The sequence below is a fragment of the Protopterus annectens genome, chromosome 4.part0, assembly GCF_019279795.1.
Source record: "Protopterus annectens isolate FY-2018-M chromosome 4.part0, PAN1.0, whole genome shotgun sequence".
In the NCBI taxonomy this organism is placed as follows: domain Eukaryota; kingdom Metazoa; phylum Chordata; order Ceratodontiformes; family Protopteridae; genus Protopterus; species Protopterus annectens.
The window spans coordinates 1,441,616,110-1,441,637,741 of NC_056733.1; the positions used below are offsets into that span (position 1 = coordinate 1,441,616,110).

Below are 21,632 nucleotides of genomic sequence, written 5' to 3' on the forward strand. Positions count from 1 at the left end.
ATCTGCATAATTTATTTTGCTGTTTCGTTGTTTTCAAAATCACTGCACTGTTTTTTAAACACTGTTACTAGGGCTTTGCTTTTAAAGCAACTGCATAAAATTAAAGCTGTAGTTGTATGCATCGTGGAATCTGGTAACTCACTGTCCTAATGACCAAAGTGGTGGAATGATATACTTATGTCTATGTGTCTATGTGTCCACTTCTGAATCAAAGAACAAAAGTGTTTAACAGATTTTTTTCTAGTCGAGTGTCCTTTGTGTTTTGTTTTTTTCATTTTCTCAATTGTTCATGTTTGCTGCTGGTTTGGTTTTGTGTGTCTTCTTTTATTACGGAGCATGTTCAACATAGGTACCCCTTTAAGCAAAATAGCAGCCAACCCTTAAAGAATGGAGTGCTGGACTACTATTGTTTCATAATCCTAAAATTGCCCAGGCTTCTTACAAGATGGGGAAGAACTTAACTCAAAATGTTTTGTTACAGGCATTCTCAAAGAAATCAATCACTGGGGAAGTAGCCAAGAACTTGTGCTGTTTCATACTCGACAACTCTGCAAATCTCTTCTTGGGGAAAATCTCTTTATACCCCCCAATAAACAAAACACACACCCACACACCCAAAAAAGAGGTATTTCAACAAATTTAAAACAACCTTCTCCAAATTAAACTTCTTCAGCAAAAAAAGTCAGAAGCTAAAAAATCCTCATCAACACTGTCAAAAACAGGCTAGACCTGGCCAGAATACACAAGATCATTATCACCATCCTATTCCTCAGATTCAGAAAAAACATCAAAGTAGAATGCCAATTTCTCTTTTTTTCTGACAGTAATTTCTGAAGTAAATATTTTATCCTCTGGAAAAGTCAGTGCGTCTCTGTCTAAACTGCAAAATATTCTTCATGAAAACTTCTGTAATCAGATGCTGAATATAAACTCTTGGACAGCCAAAGAAGTGATATCCAGTGATCAGACATTTAATTTGTGACTGCTCTGAGTAAGGCAACTGCAGCCAACCAAAAACATTAGGCCTGTCAGCAGACCCCTTTTCCACTGACACTTTATACTTCAGCACCCCTACCACAGTCAATGAAAAAAATCATCTCATGAGGAAGCCACAGAAACCTGCAAGCTTCTAGGCCACACTCAAAATTTGTTTTCTTTAAACTCCACACAAGATGATTGGGAATCTGCATCCAAAGGTAGGAATGTAGAAGACACTGAAGCTACAAGCTTCAGAAGTAATTTTAACTACTGCTTCAGTATCAAAAAACAGTCTTTGCCCCAGACACTTCCCCCTCCAGAAGCTTCATTTACAATATTTGGGACCATTACATGGACTGAAGACAGCATTAAAATGTCCTTTGCCTCGAGGACAGAAACATCATACTCACCACTTGCTGTGGATACAATGAAAGTTGGTGAAATAGGTTGGGCAGTACTTGCCTCTCCCACCTGCCCCCTTCTGCTGCTTAAACAAAGCTCCATTATAATGTTCTTCAGTTACTTGATTGTTTTAACATTTATGGGATACTTACTCTTTTTCTGCATCACTCAGACTTCTCTCTGAACCTATTTGTTTACATTTCTCCAATGTCTTGCCTGACTCATTGTCTAAAATAAAAGAAGGTAAGAGGGGTATAAATAACTGGCTATTCTGGGGTACTGCCTTTCCCCAACCTGGCACCTCCCCAAAATGCAAGTTGAGGAACCAAAAAAAAAATAAAAAAAAGAGGTGTTCTGCCACAGAGTGCTAAGCACTTCAGTTCTAAAAAAATGTTCTTCCTTCCCTTTAAACTACAGCAAACAGCTTGATAAAGTTCATGCCCTACAACAGATCACTATATGCTTTAGCTCTTAAAAAAGCTAATTTTTTAAACTATAGCAAACTGCAAAAATGCAATGCTGGCATTTGAATTGTAAGGTAGACTCCAAAGCAATGGAATGCCATTAGCTTTTAAAATGTCCCAAAAAGTACAGTTTTGTACCTACCATAAATGTAGATGTTTGAGTGCTAATACAGCTGCAGTCATAACAGATGGGTTTCTCTTGCCGTCAGGCGGGTCCTCGGTCGGCCGAATTCCAAAGTCTAGGTCCGGCGTCGGTTGTCGTCGCTTCTTCCCTGACATCAGTGCGACAGGGGTATAAAAGAACCAGCCAACGCCATTTTCTTCAGTTTTTCTTGTCCCATATGTCAGGTGCCCCCAGAAGGAAGGCAATACATAAATTTGTGTAATAAAACAATGCAATATAATCAAAGTACAGTAGTTGCAAGCAAATACACCATATATGAATACCCCAATCAGGTTGTATGAGGAGGTGTTAGCCAATGGACCTGTCCCAAGAGGGGAAGGAGGGAGGGAAACCTGGACTGCAGCTGTATTGTAGGTACAAAACTGTACTATGTTCATCGTGCATACAGCTGCAGTCATAACAGATGGGTAGAATCCCAAAGCTAAGAAAGGGGTGGTAGGCACTAGGTGGAACTAGGAGGAGCCAGGATGCCCTGCAAGACTGCAGTGGCAAAGCCTGCTCTAGTTTTGGAGTATAATGGTAGGTGGTAGTGCTTGGAGAAGGTATGCACAGAACTCCAGTGGCTGCTTCCAAAATATCTTTGGTAGGAACTCCTCTGAGGAAAGCTGCAGAGGTAGCTGTGGCCCTTGTGGAATGAGATCTGATGCCTGCAGGTACAGTTTTACCATGAAAAGAGTAACAAAAGCGTATGCAGTGGGCTATCCATTTTGAGATTGTCTGTTTGGAAATTGGCTTCCCTTGAGCTCCTATAGCATAGGACACAAAGAGCTGTTCTGATTTTCTGAAAGGCTTTGTTCTGTCCAAATAATAGCGCAGCTGTCTGTGGATGTCCAAGGAATGTAATAGTCCGAAAGGCTTTGTTCTGTCCAAATAATAGCGCAGCTGTCTGTGGATGTCCAAGGAATGTAATAGTCTCCCCCCTTTGTTTTGAGGATTAGGGTAAAAGGTAGGTAAGTGTATAGCCTGATTCAAAGCTACCCTGGATACCACCTTTGGCATAAAGGACGGGTTGGTTCATAAGGAAACTCTGTCATGATGAAAGATAAAAGGCTGCACAGCCATGAGGGCTTGTAGTTCCGATATCCTACGAGCTGAGGTGATAGCCAGAAGGAAAGCTGTTTTCCAGGACAAATATTGCAAATCTGTTGAGGCAGCTGGCTCAAAAGGAGGCAAGGTCAGCTTTTCTAGAATGAAGTTGAGGTCCCAAGCAGGTATTGGTTGTTTCCTTGGGGGTTTTATATTCTTAGCCCCTCTGAGGAACTGTCTTAAGAGGGGTTGAGAGAATAAAGGTGGATCAGTGTTGTATTCTGCAGAAATGGCTGAGGCATGGATCTTGATGGAGGAGAATGAAAGTCCACTGCTTAGCAGCTCAGCTCGATACTGTAACATTTGAGGTAAATTCAGTTTTCCAGGATTCTGGCCCTTTTTCTCATTCCAGGCACAAAACCGTTTCCATTTTGCGGAGTAAGCTTTTCTAGTAGACGGCCTTCTGGCCTCCAAAATGACATCCTGCACCTCCTTGGAGAGTAGGGTCTGTTGTGATGTTAAGGAATCTTCCATGCGGCCAGATTGAGTGTTTTCAGCTGACTGTGAAGAGTTTTGAAGCTGTGCTGAGTCAGAAGAAGAGGCATTAGAGGTAGGGTCCATGGAGGGGAATGTGTCAGGCTCCTCGGGACTGGGTACAAGTGCTGTCTTGGCCAGTCTGGAGCAATGAGAATCATCTTTGGTCTGTCTGCTCTGGTTTTTAATAGAACTTTGGGCAGCAGAGGAAGAGGTGGAAAGGCATAAACTGTCATTGTTGTCCAACTGAAAGAGAGAGCGCCCACTCTCCAGGCCTGTGGATGAAAAGTCCTTGAGCAGAATTTTGTCAATTGGTGATTTTTGTGGGAGGCAAAGAGATCTATGTCTGGCCTTCCCCATGCTTGAATTATCTCTGTAAAAACTTGAGGATGCAACTTCCATTCGTGTGGATCTGTCATATTTCTGCTTAGGTTGTCTGCCAGCGTGTTTTCCTTGCCTGGCAAGTACTGTGCTTGAAGGTCGATTTGTAATTCCAGAGCTATGTTCCAAAGTGACATGGCCAGCCTGCATAGGGGGTATGAATGGGTTCCTCCCTGTTTGTTTATGTACCACATTACTGTGGTGTTGTCTGTCCTTATCAATAGTTGACCTGGATGCAGAAGGTCTTTGAAAGCTATAATAGCATTTATTACTGCTAGCATTTCCTTTTGATTGATGTAAAGGTGCTTTTCTTTTTGGGACCATTTGCCCTGAATGCACCGATCTGTCATGTGCGCCCCCCCAGGCGTAGTCCGAGGCGTCTGTTGTGATGACTTGATTTGCTTGAGGCTTGCAGAATGGGAGACCTGTGTTTGTTTGGCATGCTTGAGCCCACCACAGAAATTCCTTTTGAAGACATGGAATTAGTGGTATTATTGTTTCCAAACTGTGGCTGTGTTGAGACCATAGGTTTTTCAGGTACCATTGAAGTTTCCTCATATGCAGTTTTGCACATGGGATTAGTAGGATGCAAGATGCCATGAATCCCAGAGCCTGCAGGATTTTCCTTGCAGTCAGCCTGGTGAAATTTGCTAGTTTTCTGAAGTATTGAGTTAGTTGCCCCTGCTTCTCTGGCGTGAGGTAGGCCATCTGGGTGTTTGTGTCCAGGTTGGCACCCAGGAAAATTATTTTCTGAGAGGGTATTAGCCTTGATTTCTTTTTGTTGACTGTGTATCCCAGAGAATTCAACAACATTATTACAAAAGCCATATGTTTCAGAAGTATGTGCTTGCTGTCCGCTTGGATCAGGCAGTCATCCAAATATGGGTATATTTGTATCCCTTGAAGTCTGCAGTAGGCAATTACTGATGCCAGGCATTTCGTGAATACTCTGGGCGCAGTAGATAAGCCAAAGGGCAATGCAGAGAATTGATAATGGGTTGAACCTGCAAGAAATCTGAGGTATCTTCTGCAATTTTGTCTGATTGGGACATGCAGGTATGCCTCCTTGAGGTCCAATGTTACCAGCCAAGACTCCTTGCCCAGCATGGAAAGAAGCTGCTGTAATGTGAGCATCTTGAATTTTGGTACGAGTAAAAATGTGTTTAGGATGGATAGGTCCAAAATAGGTCTCCAATCTTTTCCCTTCCTTGGTACCAGGAATAGTCTGGAATAAAAACCTTGACCTTGTTCGTGAGTAGGTACCTCTTGAATAGCTTTCATGTCCATGAGATCTGAAATTTGTCTTTGTGCCTCTGCCCTTTGATTGTGTGGCAGGTTTGGCATGCCTCTCATTTTTGGAAGGGTGTGAAAATGGAATCTGTAGCCTCTGTTTATAATGTCCAGGATCCATTTGTCTTTTTTTGAAAATAATGCCAGTTTTCCGCCTAAGGGTGCTGCCATTTGAGCCTTGCTTGGCATGCAAAGGGGAAAGTCATTGGGCTTGCTTTCTGAATGGCTGCAAACTATCCTCACCACCTCTTTGTGTAGGAGCTTGCCATTGTCTGCCTCTAAACGATCCTTGAGATTGCCCTCTGCCCCTCGGGCGCCTGTATCTACCTCTTTGGGGTCTGTCCGTGGCTGGAAAGGACCAATTTCTGGAAGGCCAATTTCTACTGAAACGTGGAGGTTGTACCTGTAGAAAATCTTTCACTGTTTGCATTGATTTAGCCTTTTCCTCCATTTTCTTTAATACCTCCTCAGCTTTAACACCAAATAATACATCCTTTTGTAGAGGGGCATCTAGTACTTTAGCTTTGACATGATCTGGTAAGGTTTGCTCCTTGAGCCAGGCATGTCTACGTATGACTGATCCTGTAACAGCAGCTCTACATGAGGCCTCTAGAGCATCAAAACCACATTGCAAGGTATGCTTACCCACTTGTTCTGCACTATGCATCAAATCCTGCAACTCCTTCAAGTCTGGTTGTTCAGGTTGTGACATTTTGCTTCTCAACTGTGATAACAGAAACTGTTGGTACTTTAGCATATGGAACTGGCAGTTTAATGCCCTCATGGTTAAAGTGGCCGAGGTGTATACCTTTTTTCCCCACCTTTCTAAGGATGTGGAATCTCTCTCGGAAGGTAATTGATTTTTAGCAGTGGAGGACTTAATTCCCTTGGGGCCTTGTGAGATAGTTTCTGGGTCAGCCGCATGGCTTTTGTATAAAAATTGGTGTGAGTCAGGAACCCGGTAGTACCTGTCAGGCTTGACTGGGGCTGGAGGTAAAGAATCCGGGTTAAGGCAGGCCTCCGAGTACACATCATCTAGTATGTCTAAGACAGATGGTATAGCCAGAGGCCTGTGCTGAGGTAGCAAGAGAAAATCCCTAAGCCTTTTCTTGGAATCTGAGTACTCTTGGCCTTCCCAGTGAAGTGCTCCCTTAAGGTATGCAAGGTTTCCCCAAATGAGTAATCCTCTTGGGGGGGGGGGGACAGAGGGAATGGACTCCTCTGCATCAGAATCTTCAAAAGGGGAGTAAGAATGTTCCTGTTCATCAGAGTGCTCTGAAATAATGGAGGCCTGGTCAGAGGAGGGGGATTCTTCCTCCACTCTGGGCCTTTTGTCTGGGAGGGGTTGAGAACCCCTGATAAGAGTAATTAAATCCTCAGCCATTTTAAGCATCTGCTTTTTAGGCATGGGGCCTGGAGAAGGGCCCTGTGTAGCTTGTCTCTTAGAATGCATGGCTGCTTTAGACTAAGTGAAAACCTTGGTGGAAAAAGAAGAGGAAGGTCTGAAGACACCTTGAGAGGAGGCAGACCTGTCTACATTTTGAGATTCACCACCAAAAGTGGCTTCGGTATCTGTAGTCGGGGTGTGGGCCGAGGAGCCTGCGACCTCGGGCACAGAAGACACCGCCAATGAAGTGTCGTCGGTAGGCAGGGCTGCGGGCGCCTCGCTGAGAACCGGACCACCTGTAGTCGGCTTTGGCGTGGTGTCGGTAGAGGCCGCGGACCTCGTGTGTCGGTCGTTATCTTTGCGTTTTTTTGACAAAACTGGAGTCGGAGTATCCGACGACATAATATAGTTAAATTTTTTGCCAAAATAGTGCTGGGCGAACTCCGCCCGACGCTTAATGGTGCGTTTGTTGAATGTAGCACAAAAATGACAGACCGAGATGTCGTGGTCTGGGCCTAAGCAAGGAATGCAGAGGGAATGAAAATCCTTATGCGGAATTTGCTTCCCACATGAAATACAATTATTAACTTTGTCTGACATCGGTCTGAGGCAAGAAAGGTTTCCCCAACGGGGTACTTAGCTTTCAAGAAGACTTCGGTTGCAAAATTTTTGTAATTTCAGGAGCTGGCCGACCGGCACTTGCGAACTGCTTCTGCTTCGGGCACCGCACGGCAAGAAAGACTGAAGAAAATGGCGTCGGATGGTTCTTTTATACCTCTGTCGCACTGACGTCAGGGAAGAAGCGACGACAACCGACGCCGGACCTAGACTTTGGAATTCGGCTGACCGAGGACCCGCCTGACGGCAGGAGAACCCATCTGTTATGACTGCAGCTGTATGCACGATGAACATCAGATTTGAAACAAAGCTTTACCAGTAACCGCACGATCGCACAATAAGATGTTTGCATATCAATGTTAATATTTGAACACCTAGAAGCAATCAACAAACGGACAATACAAACCTCAAGAAGTAAAATGAAACTGAAGATAAAGCAAGTCACTCCTTTTATAGCAGGTATTTCTGCTGTGGGCCATAGTTCAAGACAGTGACCTCAAATTCCTTAGAGACAAATCATTGGTAAAAGATCTGTCTGGAGGAGTGATGCCTATCTCTGCCCAAATACCACTTTATATCTCTCTTATAGCAGTGATTCTTATGGTGAACATCAAAGAACAGGACTTCTAAGATGGCTGCACACTGAGTAACAGCTTAATTTCATGTCTCCCAAAATAAAAACAGAAACTAAGAAGATGGAGCCAGTAAACTCATATTTTGGGGTAAAATTCAGTAACTGGCTAGTAAGTGCACTGCCTGGATGATTTCAGAGAACCTGAAAGAAACATCAATCACAAAAGGTGAGACAAATACACTGACTGGGAAGAATTCTGCAGCTGTTCAGAAAAAAATCAGTGCAAGCTCCAGCTTTGGTACAAGAAATGACTTCCAGTAACCTAGAGGAAAAAATAAGTCAAATGTACTCAGAGCTGATTAAAATGAACAAAACACTCAAGGAGTATATCAACTCAAATAACAAACTGCTGGAAAAATGGAAGAAGCGTTAAACAGACATTCAAATGAGGTGATAAAACTGCAAAAATCAGAGGTTGAAATGAAGAAAAGGCTGCCTGAATATGAGACTGCTCAAGAAGAGATGTTTAAAAAAATAATAGAATTAGAGGAAAGATGCACATAAGGAAAACCTCAGATTTTCTTCTGTACCAAAGAAGCTGGAAGGAACAGACTGTATTAGTTTTATGAAAGCACAAATAAGTAACTGAACTGGTATTTCACATCAGGAGTTGTTAATTGATAGTGCACAATATATGTAAGCTCAAAACTTGACCATGAGAAAGTAACCTAAACCATTAATAAAAACCTAATCCCAACTAGTAGAAGAGTAGATTCTGACAAAAACTGTAGCAAAAGGACAATGTACTAAAAGTGACAGACAGTAGACTGTGGAAAAAAGATTACTCACTGTATACCAGGCAGAAGAGGCGTACATTTATTCCACTAATCAGGGAATGTCGAGAAGCATGTATGAGATTCAAGCTGCTGTACCCAGTTATTTTCAGAATATTCTTTCCTGGAGGCACAACATTTTTTGATGCAGAACATGCTACAAAAGTTTATCCAACAAAAAGTGAGCTGTGAAACAGAAGGAAATTATGTTTCTTGTTCTACTGATAAAGCCCACAGAGAGACTATGCCAGTGAAACCTTTTCCAATGTTTAAATGGAAAATGTTTAAGAAAAAAAGCACAAGAGTTGACTAGAATAACCGTGAGTACATTGGAAATGAAGCACAAACTGGATTTGGAAAATGGACATCAACAGGAATAAAACCAGCAACTCAGAAACTGATAAATTTGGAGTTACAAAGCATTAATTATATCTGTGAAACATGACAGAACAAGAAAACCTGGAAATACTGAACTTTTTGACTTTATTAAACTTGTAGTGTACTCCAAAGCATATGCCCAACTTTATGTCATTAATGATTAGAAGAACATTTAAGAGAGGGGAAGAGGAAGGAGTTTAAATGTAAATAAAATAAAAATTTGTTCAACAGTAGTATTTTTATAATGCATGATATAATCTGCATGCTATAAAGTAAAGCTTTCTTAGTTATTTTCGAGTGCAATTGGAATACTGATGTAAGCAGGTGCCCCTGTATTTTTTCCCTTCCTCTTCCACTCTCCTTGTTCAGTTTTCAGAAATGTAGGCACTGCAATGTGAAAGAAAAGAAGAAAAGTCTGGTCAAAGAAGCACAACATAATAAATTTTGATGCGTCTTTTCTCACTCTTTCATAGGGAAATGACTGGATTAAGGTCCTTCACTTGATCTAGTATGAATTTTTAAAAGAAAGCAAATAAATAGAAAAGAACATTGAATATAATAACAAGTTTCCCCTAAACAAACGTGCTTGTAGAAGCAACTGTGTATCTGGTTGTCATGCCTCATGGAGACAATCTGATAAACAGCAATATAAACAGAATACCTCTTTCTTTCAATGGCTAGGAGATAACATTCAAGTGTTTTCCCAATCTGGGAGAGTAATAAAGATAAGATAAAACCAGACAGCACTTAGTAGAAGCACAGGCTTTATTATGCTTTTTAACATGTATAACCTTCCTTTTAGGTTAATCAAACTCTGTCAGTGTTGCTGTCAGTCTGGGACAAGTGTTCCTATTAGGAGGGTAAAACTTTAGTATTTGACGTTGTACATAGCTTTGTGTGTTGGCATTAAGTTAATAGGTTTTAAATGTGTATTCAGAGTGTGTTTATTTATTTTTTTTTGTTTCAGGGCATTCAATAAAACAAAAAGCTTTGCGATATGTGACATAAGCTCAAATGGATATGACAAGAAGCAATTGTATGAAAGATCAACCTGCCAAACTTAGTCTATGAATGTAACACAAAAGCTGGAATGAGACACTTAACAAAAAGGTAGTTAAACATAAAAGGTGAGAATTACAACATTTTAAAATAATGACACTTTCTACATTATCTTTAAATGTAAATGGTCTCACAAATACAAAAAAGAAAGAACAGTAAACTATATTAGAAACCTAAAGCACAAACAACCATGCTATAGCAGACACAGTTGGAAATAACTGGGCATGTGAATTTGACAAAGAAAGATTTTTAGAATGGTTATTCTGTGGAATACTTGGGATAAAGGGAAAAAAAAAAGAGTAGTTATATTAATTACAAGAGGAGCTCCTATAGTGATAGATGAAGATAAAAAAGATAATAATTGTAGATTTGTAGTACTAAGGGGCTACTGGCAAGGAAGGAGGATTACACTGGTATGTATTTTTATTCCACCTGAAACAGCTATAAATGGAGCTTGAGAAAATTCTGGAAGAAATAATCAGCTTTCAGCAGGGAATATTACTTAGAGGTAGGGAATGGAATTTGATTTGCAGCAGTGAAGATGTATAATGGGGCCCAGAAGGGAAAATATAACAAAGGAGGACAGATTTTGAAGAAATTTATAAAAAATATTTGGCACGAAAGATGTGAATTCAGTAGTAAGAGTTCAGTGTGAATTTATCTATTACTCCCCAAGATACAAAAACTGGGCTATGCTAGACAGAACTTATATTTGTTAGGAATATGTGCATTTAATTGAAAGTTTTGATACACATCTAATAAGTATTTTCAGACCACATGCTAATAACAACTAAAATAAAAATGCAGTGTAGTGAAATAAAAATGAGACACTGGTGATTCCCCACCTATATGTTGAAAAGAGAGGAATTTAAGTAATGGGCAGTGGAAATTATTTGGGAAGTATTAGAAAAGATAGACATTTCTTATGAAAATATAGCTAGGGAGTGGAACAAAATTATAGTGGCGTTTAAAAATATGGCGGAAAGAAAAGAGAGAGAGATAGGGTTAAGAAGTAAAGTACAGTTGTGTACACTTACCATAAATGTAGATGTTAGAGTGTATTTCACTGTTGCAGTCATTACATTTGGGTAATCTGCTTGCAGTAGCCCTCAGTCAGACTGACTAACAAAGTCGTGGGTCTTGCGTCGGTTGCTGTCCCTTCTTCCATGACATCAGGTCGTCAGGGGTATAAAACATGCAGCCGACGCCATAACATCAGTTTTTCTTGCCCCAGATGTCAGGTGCCCCCCTAATGGGGAGCAATTAAATCTATAATACAAGAATATACCTCCAACAAAAAAGAAAATACACCACAAAGCTTTTTGCGCATAGTAAGTGAGAGTAGAGGTATAGCCAAAAGAAGAAAGGGGGCTTGAGGGAGGGTAACCAGGACTACAACAGTGAATACACTCTATCTACATTTAAGGTAAATGTACACAACTGTACTATGTTCTTCATGTTTCACTGTTGCAGTCATTACATTTGGGTAGATTCCCAAAGCTAAGAATGGGAGGAGGAATTTAAATAGAATTAGGACCAGCTATAAGGCCCTGCAAGACTGCAGTGGCAAAACCAGCTCTAGATTTAGAGAAAATTGGCAAATGATAATGCTTGGTGAAAGTATGTACAGAACTCCAGGTAGCAGCTTCTAGGATGTCTCTTGTAGGGACGCCCCTTAGAAAGGCTGTAGAGGTAGATGCAGCACTGGTTGAATGGGGTCTGATGCCCTGTGGGATAGGTTTTCCATGGTGCTTATAGCAGAAATGTATGCAGTGGCCTATCCATTTTGAAATGGTTTGCTTTGCAATATCTTTCCCCTCTGTCCCTGCAGCAAATGCCACCAGCAGTTGTTCAGATTTCCTTTGAGGTTTAGTCCTGTCCAAGTAGAATCTAAGTTGTCTGTGCACATCTAAGAAATGCAGTATCCATTCCCCTTTGTTCTGTGGATTAGAAAAGAAGGTTGGCAAATTAATGGACTGATTAAGAGCCACACTGGATACCACCTTGGACATGAAGGAGGGATTGGAAGATGATGAAAGGCACCACTGCCATAAGAGCCTGCAAGTCAGATACCCTTCTTGCAGAAGTGATTGCTAAAAGGAAAGCTGTTTTCCAGGAAAGGAATTTTAAATCTGCAGTAGCAGCTGGCTCGAAAGGAGGAAGAGTGAGTTTCTCCAAGTTAAGGTCCCAGGCTGGAGTTGGAGCTCTCCTCGGTGGTCTTACATTTTTGGCCCCTCTGAGGAATTGCTTGAGCAGTAGGTGAGAGAAGAGGGGAGGTTCTGTGCTATAATGAGCTGAAATTGCTGAGGCATGAATTTTGATGGAGGAAAAGCCCTTATGAAGCATCTCAGTCAAATATTGTAGAATCTGAGGTAAAATGGGCACTGCTGTGTTCATCCCTTGAGATTGGTTCCAGGAACAAAATCTTTTCCATTTTGCAGCATAAGATTTTCTAGTACTAGGCCTCCTAGCCGCTAAAATGATATCCATCACTGACTTACTGAGGGGTGGTAAAGGAGAGATTAGTTAATTAGCCAGGATGCTAGGTTCAGGGTTTGCAGCTGAGGGTGCAGAATCTGGTTCCCCTTCTGAGACAACAGGGAAGGAGTCTGAAGCATGTGCCATGGGGCCAAGCGTGACACACTGCGCAGGAGGGGGTACCATTGTTGGTGTGGCCAGTCTAGTGCAATTAAAATCTTCATTGGCTTGTCCTGTTTGATCTTTAGTAGCACCTTGGAGAGCAGAGGCAGAGAAGGAAAGGCATAAACTGATAGGTTTTTCCAGCTGAAGGATAGAGCATCCACTTTTCAAGCTAGTTTGTGGGGGAATCCTTGTGTAAAAATTTGTCCAATTGATGGTTCTGGGGGGAGGCAAATAGGTCTATATCTGGGCTCCCCCATTTGTTTGTAAACATGTTAAAAATCCTTAGTTCCAGTTTCCACTTGTGTGGGTCCATGAGGTTTCTGCTTAGTCAATCTGCCAGTGTACTTGGTTTTCCTGGCAGGAATTGAGCTTGTAGATTCACTTGGTAGCTAAACGCTGTGTTCCACAATACCATGGCTAGTCTGCAGAGGGGGTATAATAAGAGTCTGTACCCCCCTGCTTGTTTATGTACCACATGACTGTGGTGTTGTCCGTCTTTACCATTAGTTGTCCTGGAAAAATGTGGTCCTTGAAGGCTGTCAGAGCGTTCTATACAGCTAACATTGCCTTTTGATTTATGTGTAGGTGCATTTGACTTGGGTTCCATTTGCCCTGAATGCACTTCCTTGCCAGGTGAGCCCCCCCCCCCCCATGCATAGTCTGATGTGTCTGTTGTTAAGGTTTGGGCGGCAGGGGGTAGTGTGAATGGTAGTCCCTTGTTTTGGTGGCAGGTTTCTGCCCACCAAAGGAACTCTAGGCATAGGCAATGTATAATAGGAATCATAGCTTCTAGATCCTGTGAATGTTGACACCATAGGCTTTTGAGATACCATTGCAATTTCCTCAAATGGAATTAGAAGAATGCAGGAGGACATGAACCCCAAGGCTTGCAGTATTTGCCTTGCAGATAACTGGGATTTTGTGGTCACTTGTTTGAAGTAGGTTGTCAAGAGAGTCAGTTTCTCTGGCGTGAGGAAAGCCATCTGGGAAGTTGTATTCGAGCTTGTTCCCAGGAATATACTTTGTTAACAGGTTACCAGGTGTGATTTCTTTTCGTTTATGGTGTACCCCAGACAAGTCAGTACCCTTTGAACAAAGGCCAGATGATTCAAAAGTATGTCCTGGCTTTCTGCCTGAATTAGACAATCATCCAGGTATGGATATATTTGAATATTTCTTTGCCTGCAGAATGCAATGACTGGAGCTAGCCACTTTATGAATACCCTGAGCACAGTAGATAAGCCAAAGGGCAGTGCAGAGAACTGATAGTGCATGTAGCCTGCTTTGAAGTGTAGGTATCTTCTGCAAGACTCCCTGACAGGGATGTGCAGGTATGCTTCGTTTTAAGTCTAGTGTTGCCAATCATGCATCATTGCCTAGCATAGGAAGCAGCTGGTGAAGTCTCAACATCTTGAATTTTGGAATCACCAGAAAGGTATTTAGAGTAGAAAGGTCCAGGATAGGATGTCATGCATTGCCTTTTCTGGGTACCAGAAAAAGTCTTGAAGAGAAACCTTGTCCCTTTTCCTCTTCTGGTACCAACTGAATGAGAGTATTTGCCTTTGGGCCTTTGCCCACTGATGTGGGGGCAGATCTGGCCACCCGCTTGGTGTTGGTAAGGTGTGGAAGTGAAATCTGTATCCTTGGGACACTATATTTAAAACCCATTTGTCCTGGGTAATGAGTTCCCAGGTTTTGGCCTGCAGACCTATCTTTCCGCCAAAAGGAGCATTCAGTTGGGAAGTGCTTGGAAGTTTTAAAAGCAAGTCATTGAGAAGACAGTTTTTCATAGGGGGGGTCTTACTACTCCCTGATTTGGGTGCGGAAACCCCCCACTGCTTAGTCTTGTGCGCCCCTGGGACTGAAACCTAGGGTTTCTGCTGTGTCTGGGTTTGGCTTGAGAAGACCTGGAAGGGGCTGGAAAGGACCAATTCTTAGAGTGCCAGTGCCTACTAAATCTAGGAGGCTGAACTTGTAAGAAATCTTTAACAGTTTGCATAGACTTAGCTTTTATCGTCCATCTTTTTAAGAACTTCCTCAGCCTTGTTGTCAAACAGGTGGTCCTGATTTACATAACAAAATCACAAAATTACATAATAAAATGGAAATTGTGGAAATAATACATGCAGAAAAATGTTTTGGTGGAAGAATGATGTTTAAGATCAGGCAGGAATTGAATAATTCATGCAATGGTGACTAGATTATAGGATATATAACAATGTATGTGATGCAGAACATTTGTAAATGTGAACTTAATATTGTTTATTTTTATATAAATATAAGTTTGACTATGTTGCAAGTGTTAATTCAATAAAGGTGTTTGACAGAAAAAAAAAAAATCAAATTATGCATTTTCAAATCCATGTCTAGTGACTTCAAATAAATTTCTAAGGATGAAACTTAGTCATACACATAGTCAAATACTGTACAACTACTCAAACACCTTAAAATGTTTTAGAGAGCTGTATTATTAAACTTTGTATCAAAGTAAAATCTACAAATGTATAACATAAGGGACAAACCTGACAACATAACAAGAATTTTAATGTCAGATTGCCCCTAAGCCAATCCACTTAGAATATGAATGCTGCTTAGTTTTCTACCTTGCCAAAAATGTCTGTTCAAGCCACCGCAGCTCAGTGAAAACAAACTGAGCACTTCCATTATCTCTTTAATAAAGCTGACATCTTTGAGGAACAATTCTTCTTACCTCTCTAGCATCCATAACAGTGCCCACTCCAACAGTGAGTGCCATGGTGGGAACCTTGGAGAGATCCCCATTGAAGAACCTAGCATTAGCCAGAATGGTGTCCATGGCTAGTGTTTTCACTCTTGTCCGGGATACCAAGCTTGAGCCAGGTTCATTAAAGGCAATGTGACCATCTGGACCAATACCTGAATTACAAAGTCAATAAAAGAAAAAAAGTTTATAAAATAAAACTATTGCCTGCATCAAAAAAAAAACTCTAAAGTACAATGCAGCATAAAAAGAACAGCAGGCTTTATCATTCATGTTTCTTACTTCACTTTAAAAATGCACTCAATTTTTCCATAAAAAGTCTAACATCTAGCACCCACCTTCATCATGGCTAAGAGCAAAATCACTCGCTATATATTTCTTTAGTATTTTGGACATGGTTATTTATTTTTTTGCTTTCCACTGCTTCTGTAATATAATATGTGAGCTGAGCCCCCCTAGCCTCGAATCTTCCTCACCATATCCTCCAAGGGACTGTGGCAGTGTGTGTGTGTCTGACTGCCATACCCCTTCCCTGGATGGGCACAGCTTATTCTCCCGTTAGTTCAATCAAGTGTTCAAGCTAAATTCAGGTCACCTGTGCCAGGGTTTTATACCTATTTGCCAGTGAAGCTGTCAGTTTATTGTTGGTGATTGCCAAATACTGAAGTTTCCTTCCAGGATATAGCATCCAATCAGCTCTACTAGGCATTACCACTGGGACAATGGCCTCATCGCTGCTACTTTGTTTTTTTTTTTTTTTTAACTTTTCCAAAAAGTTTGATGTCACAGACCGTAATCTCATGTAACAACTTCAAAACATACAATGCACAAATTTACCACAGTGGTTTATCAGCAACTTACTAAACAAAATCTTAATAGCCTGCTAAAAAATGACTTTCACACAATTTCTTATGAACTAGAGTATACCTAAGGTTCAAATACTGGACCACTATTATTCTCTACAGTTTCAAATGACATACATTTCCACATACAAAGAAAGAAACTAATATGGTATGCAGATGATTCACTAATTACATGCAGTGCCAAAAATATATCTATACTGATTACACAACTCCAGCAATCCATGGGTTATCAATTCAACAGTGACAATCTTCTAGAGCCCAAGTTCATACAGACACGTGTTTAGCCCTGCTGCTGCTGTTCTTCCATACCACACACACGCACACCCACCTATGGCCAATTTAGAGTGCCCAATCCAATTACTGCAGGTCTTTTGAATGTGGGAAGAAACCACAGTACCAGGAGGAAATCCATGCAAACATAAGGAGGATATGCAGACTCCACACAGAAGGGACTCCAGCTGAGAATTAAACCAGAGACTCTCTTGCTGTGAGGTGTCACCACTATCCACTGTGACACCCCATTCTAAACTTATTATCAAGGAGAAAAAAGAAGCTCATAATTTTTAGAATCAAATACAATACTAAAACCACAGAACAATTTCAGATCAAAACAAACACTGAATTAATTGAGAAATATAAATAACTAGGGGCCAGATTCCAAAAGATTTACTTTTGGTGTGAGTCACTCTGGTGTAAAGCCTATCTATAAAGTAGGCTTGCATCAGAAAGTCACTTAGTCAGGAAATTCACCCCAGGGATCACATCAGTTGCCCTGCTAGACAGGGGTCCAGGGAAGTAAATAGCGTGGGAAGAAATAGCCAGGGAATTGTTATGGCTAGGCTTGTATAGGCCCTAGGGCTGATAGCCTAGTACCAACCTATGAACATAGGTAGCAAGGCTTCTGGAATCAGCGCAGGTTTACACAAGAATAAGCCACTTACAGAGAGAAACTTTTGGAATCTGGCCCTACAGCGCAGGTTTTTTCACAAGAATAACCCACTTACAGAGACAGCCTTTTGGAATCAGGCCCTGCAAATAAATGTTGACAACAAACTCTCTTTTGCAAAACATTCTGCAATAACTCCCTTGGAGGGTGTGGTGAGGAAGATCTGAGATTTTCAACGATCATGCTGCCATGTCATCACAGTAAAAAACTTAAATAAAAAGTTAGGCACTTCCTACAGACCAAGTAGACAATGAATCCCCAGCAACAAAATCACTCCTGCTAATACTTTGTACACAGATTTCTCACTACTGTAACGCTACTGACAAGTTCAGCAAATCAATCCTTCAAAAAGCTGCAGTCACCATACTACAAGATCACCAAATTTACAACACAACCTATTGACAAACCTCTTTATCAGTAGGATTCTAAGTCTGCAACAACTCTTGCAGCTGACTTTCTTACATAAATTATTTCTGGAAAATCAATATGCAGCACTCAGCTTTTCAACATCAAAGTAGATCACCAATAAGAAACTCTGTACCTGAACACACAGAATCAACCTTCAGCTGGGTGACAAGGCACTTACTGTCTTCTAGTCAAAGGAGATGAATGCATATTAGGTTAATTGATGATGGTAATCTATTCAGAAAAGCCTGCAGAGTATAACACAGCAACTCACTAATATGCCCCAAATGTGAAGTTACCAAACTTATTTCCGTAACCTTGCAACTTTCTTTTCCGGTCAAGCCTTGTTTTCTCTTCTTTTCTTGGGTCCCCTCTAGAAATGGAATTTACCCAGCAGCACAAACTAATTTAACAAAATGCAAACAAACAAAAAAACAAAGCAAAATGCATCTAAAAAGAAATCGCATCGGGTATAGGTGAATGCAGGCAACAAATACACAAGCAAGGGAAAAACCAGCTCCATCACCACAGCAGAAGGCAGTAAAACTATTTAAAGTACCTGCAATACATAAAAATAAAAACCAAGACAAAACGGCTTTCACTTTCATGGCTAATCAGCCGCTTCATCAGACCTAGCATACAATAAAAATACTACATATTTAAAAGCAATGAAAACCAATCAAAATTAAGTGATGTCATTAGACTGATACTATATTCCATTCATAAAAACATATTGTAACTAATCAGGGTTAATGTACCAACCCACATGTTCACAACATTGGCTTAACAGAGCAACTATCATTCAAACTCAGAACTCAATCAGCTTTCAGCAAAACAATCCATTTAAGTTCAGAGGCGGTAGCGTTGTCGCCTCACAGCAAGAGGTTCTCCCGTTCAATTCTCAGCTGGAGCGCCTTCTGTGTGGAGTCTGCATGTCCTCCCAGCAGTCGAGTGGCACTCGAAAGACATGCGTGAATGGGTGTGCCTTCATTGAAGGTTGGGAGTCGGGTTGGCACCTCGGCACCGTAAAAATCTACTGCCAATCATTAGCAGGCCGGAGTTCCACTGTGGCGACCCCTAACTGGGAAAAGCCGAAACAACAACAACATTCAATGATATTATTAACATCTTTTAACATCACCTCCTCTTTTAATTACTTCAGCAACTTCTAACACAATGAACTTAGGTAGCATTCTGCCTCACAATCAACAACATGCTTACAGAGTGCATTAGTCAATTTCAGTCTCCGAATGTCCCTTATATGTTCCAAAATCCTGTCCTTCTGCATGTGGTTAGTCTTGCCAACATAAAAACACTCTCAAAGTTGGCATTTCACATAATAAACAACATTCGTAGTTCTACAAGTAGCATGAAAGTCAAAATCTACTTCATAATTCAGGGGAGCGTGTATGAAGTAGTTACTAACCCAGACATGCCTACATGCACAACACAAACAGCATGGATATATTTCATTGTGATTTGAATGTGTGGTAGAAGCATTCCCAAATTGTTTATAACATAACTGTCACTTCAGAGACTTATTATTGTGAAACAAAACCTTCGGTATAGTCCCAAGTCTTCCCTTCAAAGTACTAGCCAGTGCTTCTTTACTGTGTCACATTAACCCTGATTGATTACAATATGTTTTTATGAATGGAATAGAGTATCAATCTAATGACATCACTTAATTATGATTAGTTTTAATTGCTTAAATATGTAGTATTTTTATTGTATGCTAGGTCTGATGAAGTGGCTGATTAGTCACGAAAGTGCTGACTGTTTTGTCTTTGTTTTTATTTTTATGTATTAAAAGTACTTTAAATAGTTTTACTGCCTTCTGCTGTGGTTTTGAGCTATTTATCCCCTTCCAAAGAAATAAAGCAAATTAGAATTGCAAAGGATTGTTCACAACTTTATTGCAACACCTTCTTGACCATTTAAAATTCTCTTCCTGTGTTGTCTTGTTCATTTACCAGGAATATCTTTACATATCTGCTCACCTAACTCACCTTGGATGCAAATGAGACTTTTGCTCAGTCTATAAAGAATGCAGCTATCATTTGACAATTGAAACACAAACTATTCATCTGTTTTCCCAGCTCTGTGGCACAAATGGGCTGGGCCCTTACTGTGAACAGGGTTTGATTAACAAACCCAAACTCTGAAAAGTCAGCTGGTGGGGAAGGTTGGGAGCATGTTGGTGGATTCATCCAACCCACAGAAGACTGGGGGTGGCTTTCTAGCCAAAAAACTAGGCATTTTCAGTGAAGGTGCACAACTCTAGTCCAATGGCACGTCTTATCTAATTCCCATTGGTTATTAGGCGAGATAGGTGCCAAAAGGCCACTGTAGCAGGGTGTTTATCATGCTAGAGACTAGCAAAGAATACTACCAGAAGGTAAACATTTTTAAAAGCGGTTAGAACTTCACTCCATTATAAAAAAAATGTAGCAGAACAAAGTGTCAAACAGCTTTTAATGCCATTAGTTCTACAGAGGATCACATGGTTTCTAACTGCTACCCATTTGACAATGGAAAGCTGGTACAACACTTCACATTCCTACTCTTTTTCTACAATTGGCAATACAAGAAGCAGATAAAGTTTCATGCACTATGAAGAATTATGATAAGGTTACTGATCATAACGTTTTATGTGTTCTTGACATGGGTGCCAAGATTCACTTCATGAGCTTCACTCTCAAAGTGAATGTCTTGGCATCTGCATCTCAAACACATAAGCTGGCCAAATGCATTGTGACTGAAGAATAACGTCAGCTAATATCACATATTTGAGACAAGTAAACCTGTATGGTGGGCATTGGTAAAGCAAAGGAGTCTAAACTTTTAGCAGCAGCCTAGACAAAAAATGTGTCCATTTGTGCTTGCAGATTTACTGAGCACTGGATCTCAGAGCAGAAGTCATTCTGTGGACTATTCAAATCCAAGTATGTATGGCCTTGGCCATTAATAAAAAATGGAACAACCATGCAATTAACTGGAGAGCAGGAAGATCCAGGTAAAGCTTTCCTGAGAGGTGTGTCAGTGGAGTTCTTAAAGACTTAGCTGCAGCAGCTTCTGCAGGAGATTAATCCAAAGTACAGCGATCAAAAGCTGCTGTGGCCAGTAGTGTTACAAGGATGATTTTTGCCTTGAACTTCTTGGCTTTCCAAATGAGTTTTAGCATAAGGTGAAATGGGGGAAATTGTCAGAAGAGTCTTTAGAACCAACACTGTACAAGTACATCTCTACAGCAGTCACCCAGGGAGGAATGAGACAACAGAAGTTGCTGCATTTGGCAGTATACTTCAAAACACTTTTCTCAGTGCTGGGAAATTTTGTGTGTCCATGGGATTACTGATGTACTACTCATAAGACATCATTAAAGTACTGACTGAGATTGGCTGCTACAGAAATGACTAGCAAAAGAATGTGGCTTGCTACTGGAAAGCAGTGGTGCAGATGGTCCACTGCCTCACCCTTAATGCCTCTTAACATGTGGTAGGAGCTAGTCCCCAGTCTCCCCACTTGCTAGTATACCAAACCACAGCCATTTCTGGCAGTAGAGGTGGTGACAGTACTATGAGGAAGAGAGTTGTGGACCTAATATTAAGAAGCATAGTGTTCCAGATTTTTGCGATATAGTTGGAATACATCTTCTACAAAATTAAGTTTCAGTCTTGCACATTTTATAATTTAGTTGACAAAACTCTGTAAAACAGACGTAGACAGTTCAGTTTCACTGTTGAAAGCAGCCGCAGTTCTAAGCATGTTCCATTAATTAATCCTTCACCAATGAAGCTGCATTCACAGCGCTTCAAGCATACAGTATGCCTTTCCAAATATTGAGAAGCTTCATGTTTTGTATCACACCAATGTACTGACTTCAACTTAAAAGAAAAATCTTACAAATTTTATTGCAGGACAGGC

General features: G+C 40.8%; 1 protein-coding gene across 1 annotated transcript in view; it reads right to left on the reverse strand.

Annotated features, from left to right (window-relative positions):
• The window catches only part of LOC122799902 (glucosamine-6-phosphate isomerase 1), a 344,019-nt gene that overhangs the window by 114,099 nt on the left and 208,288 nt on the right, over positions 1-21,632 (reverse strand). Inside the window, exon 5 of the mRNA XM_044069285.1 lies at positions 15,462-15,646. Within this exon, the coding sequence (XP_043925220.1) occupies positions 15,462-15,646 (185 nt within the window). The remainder of the gene's footprint in view (positions 1-15,461; positions 15,647-21,632) is intronic.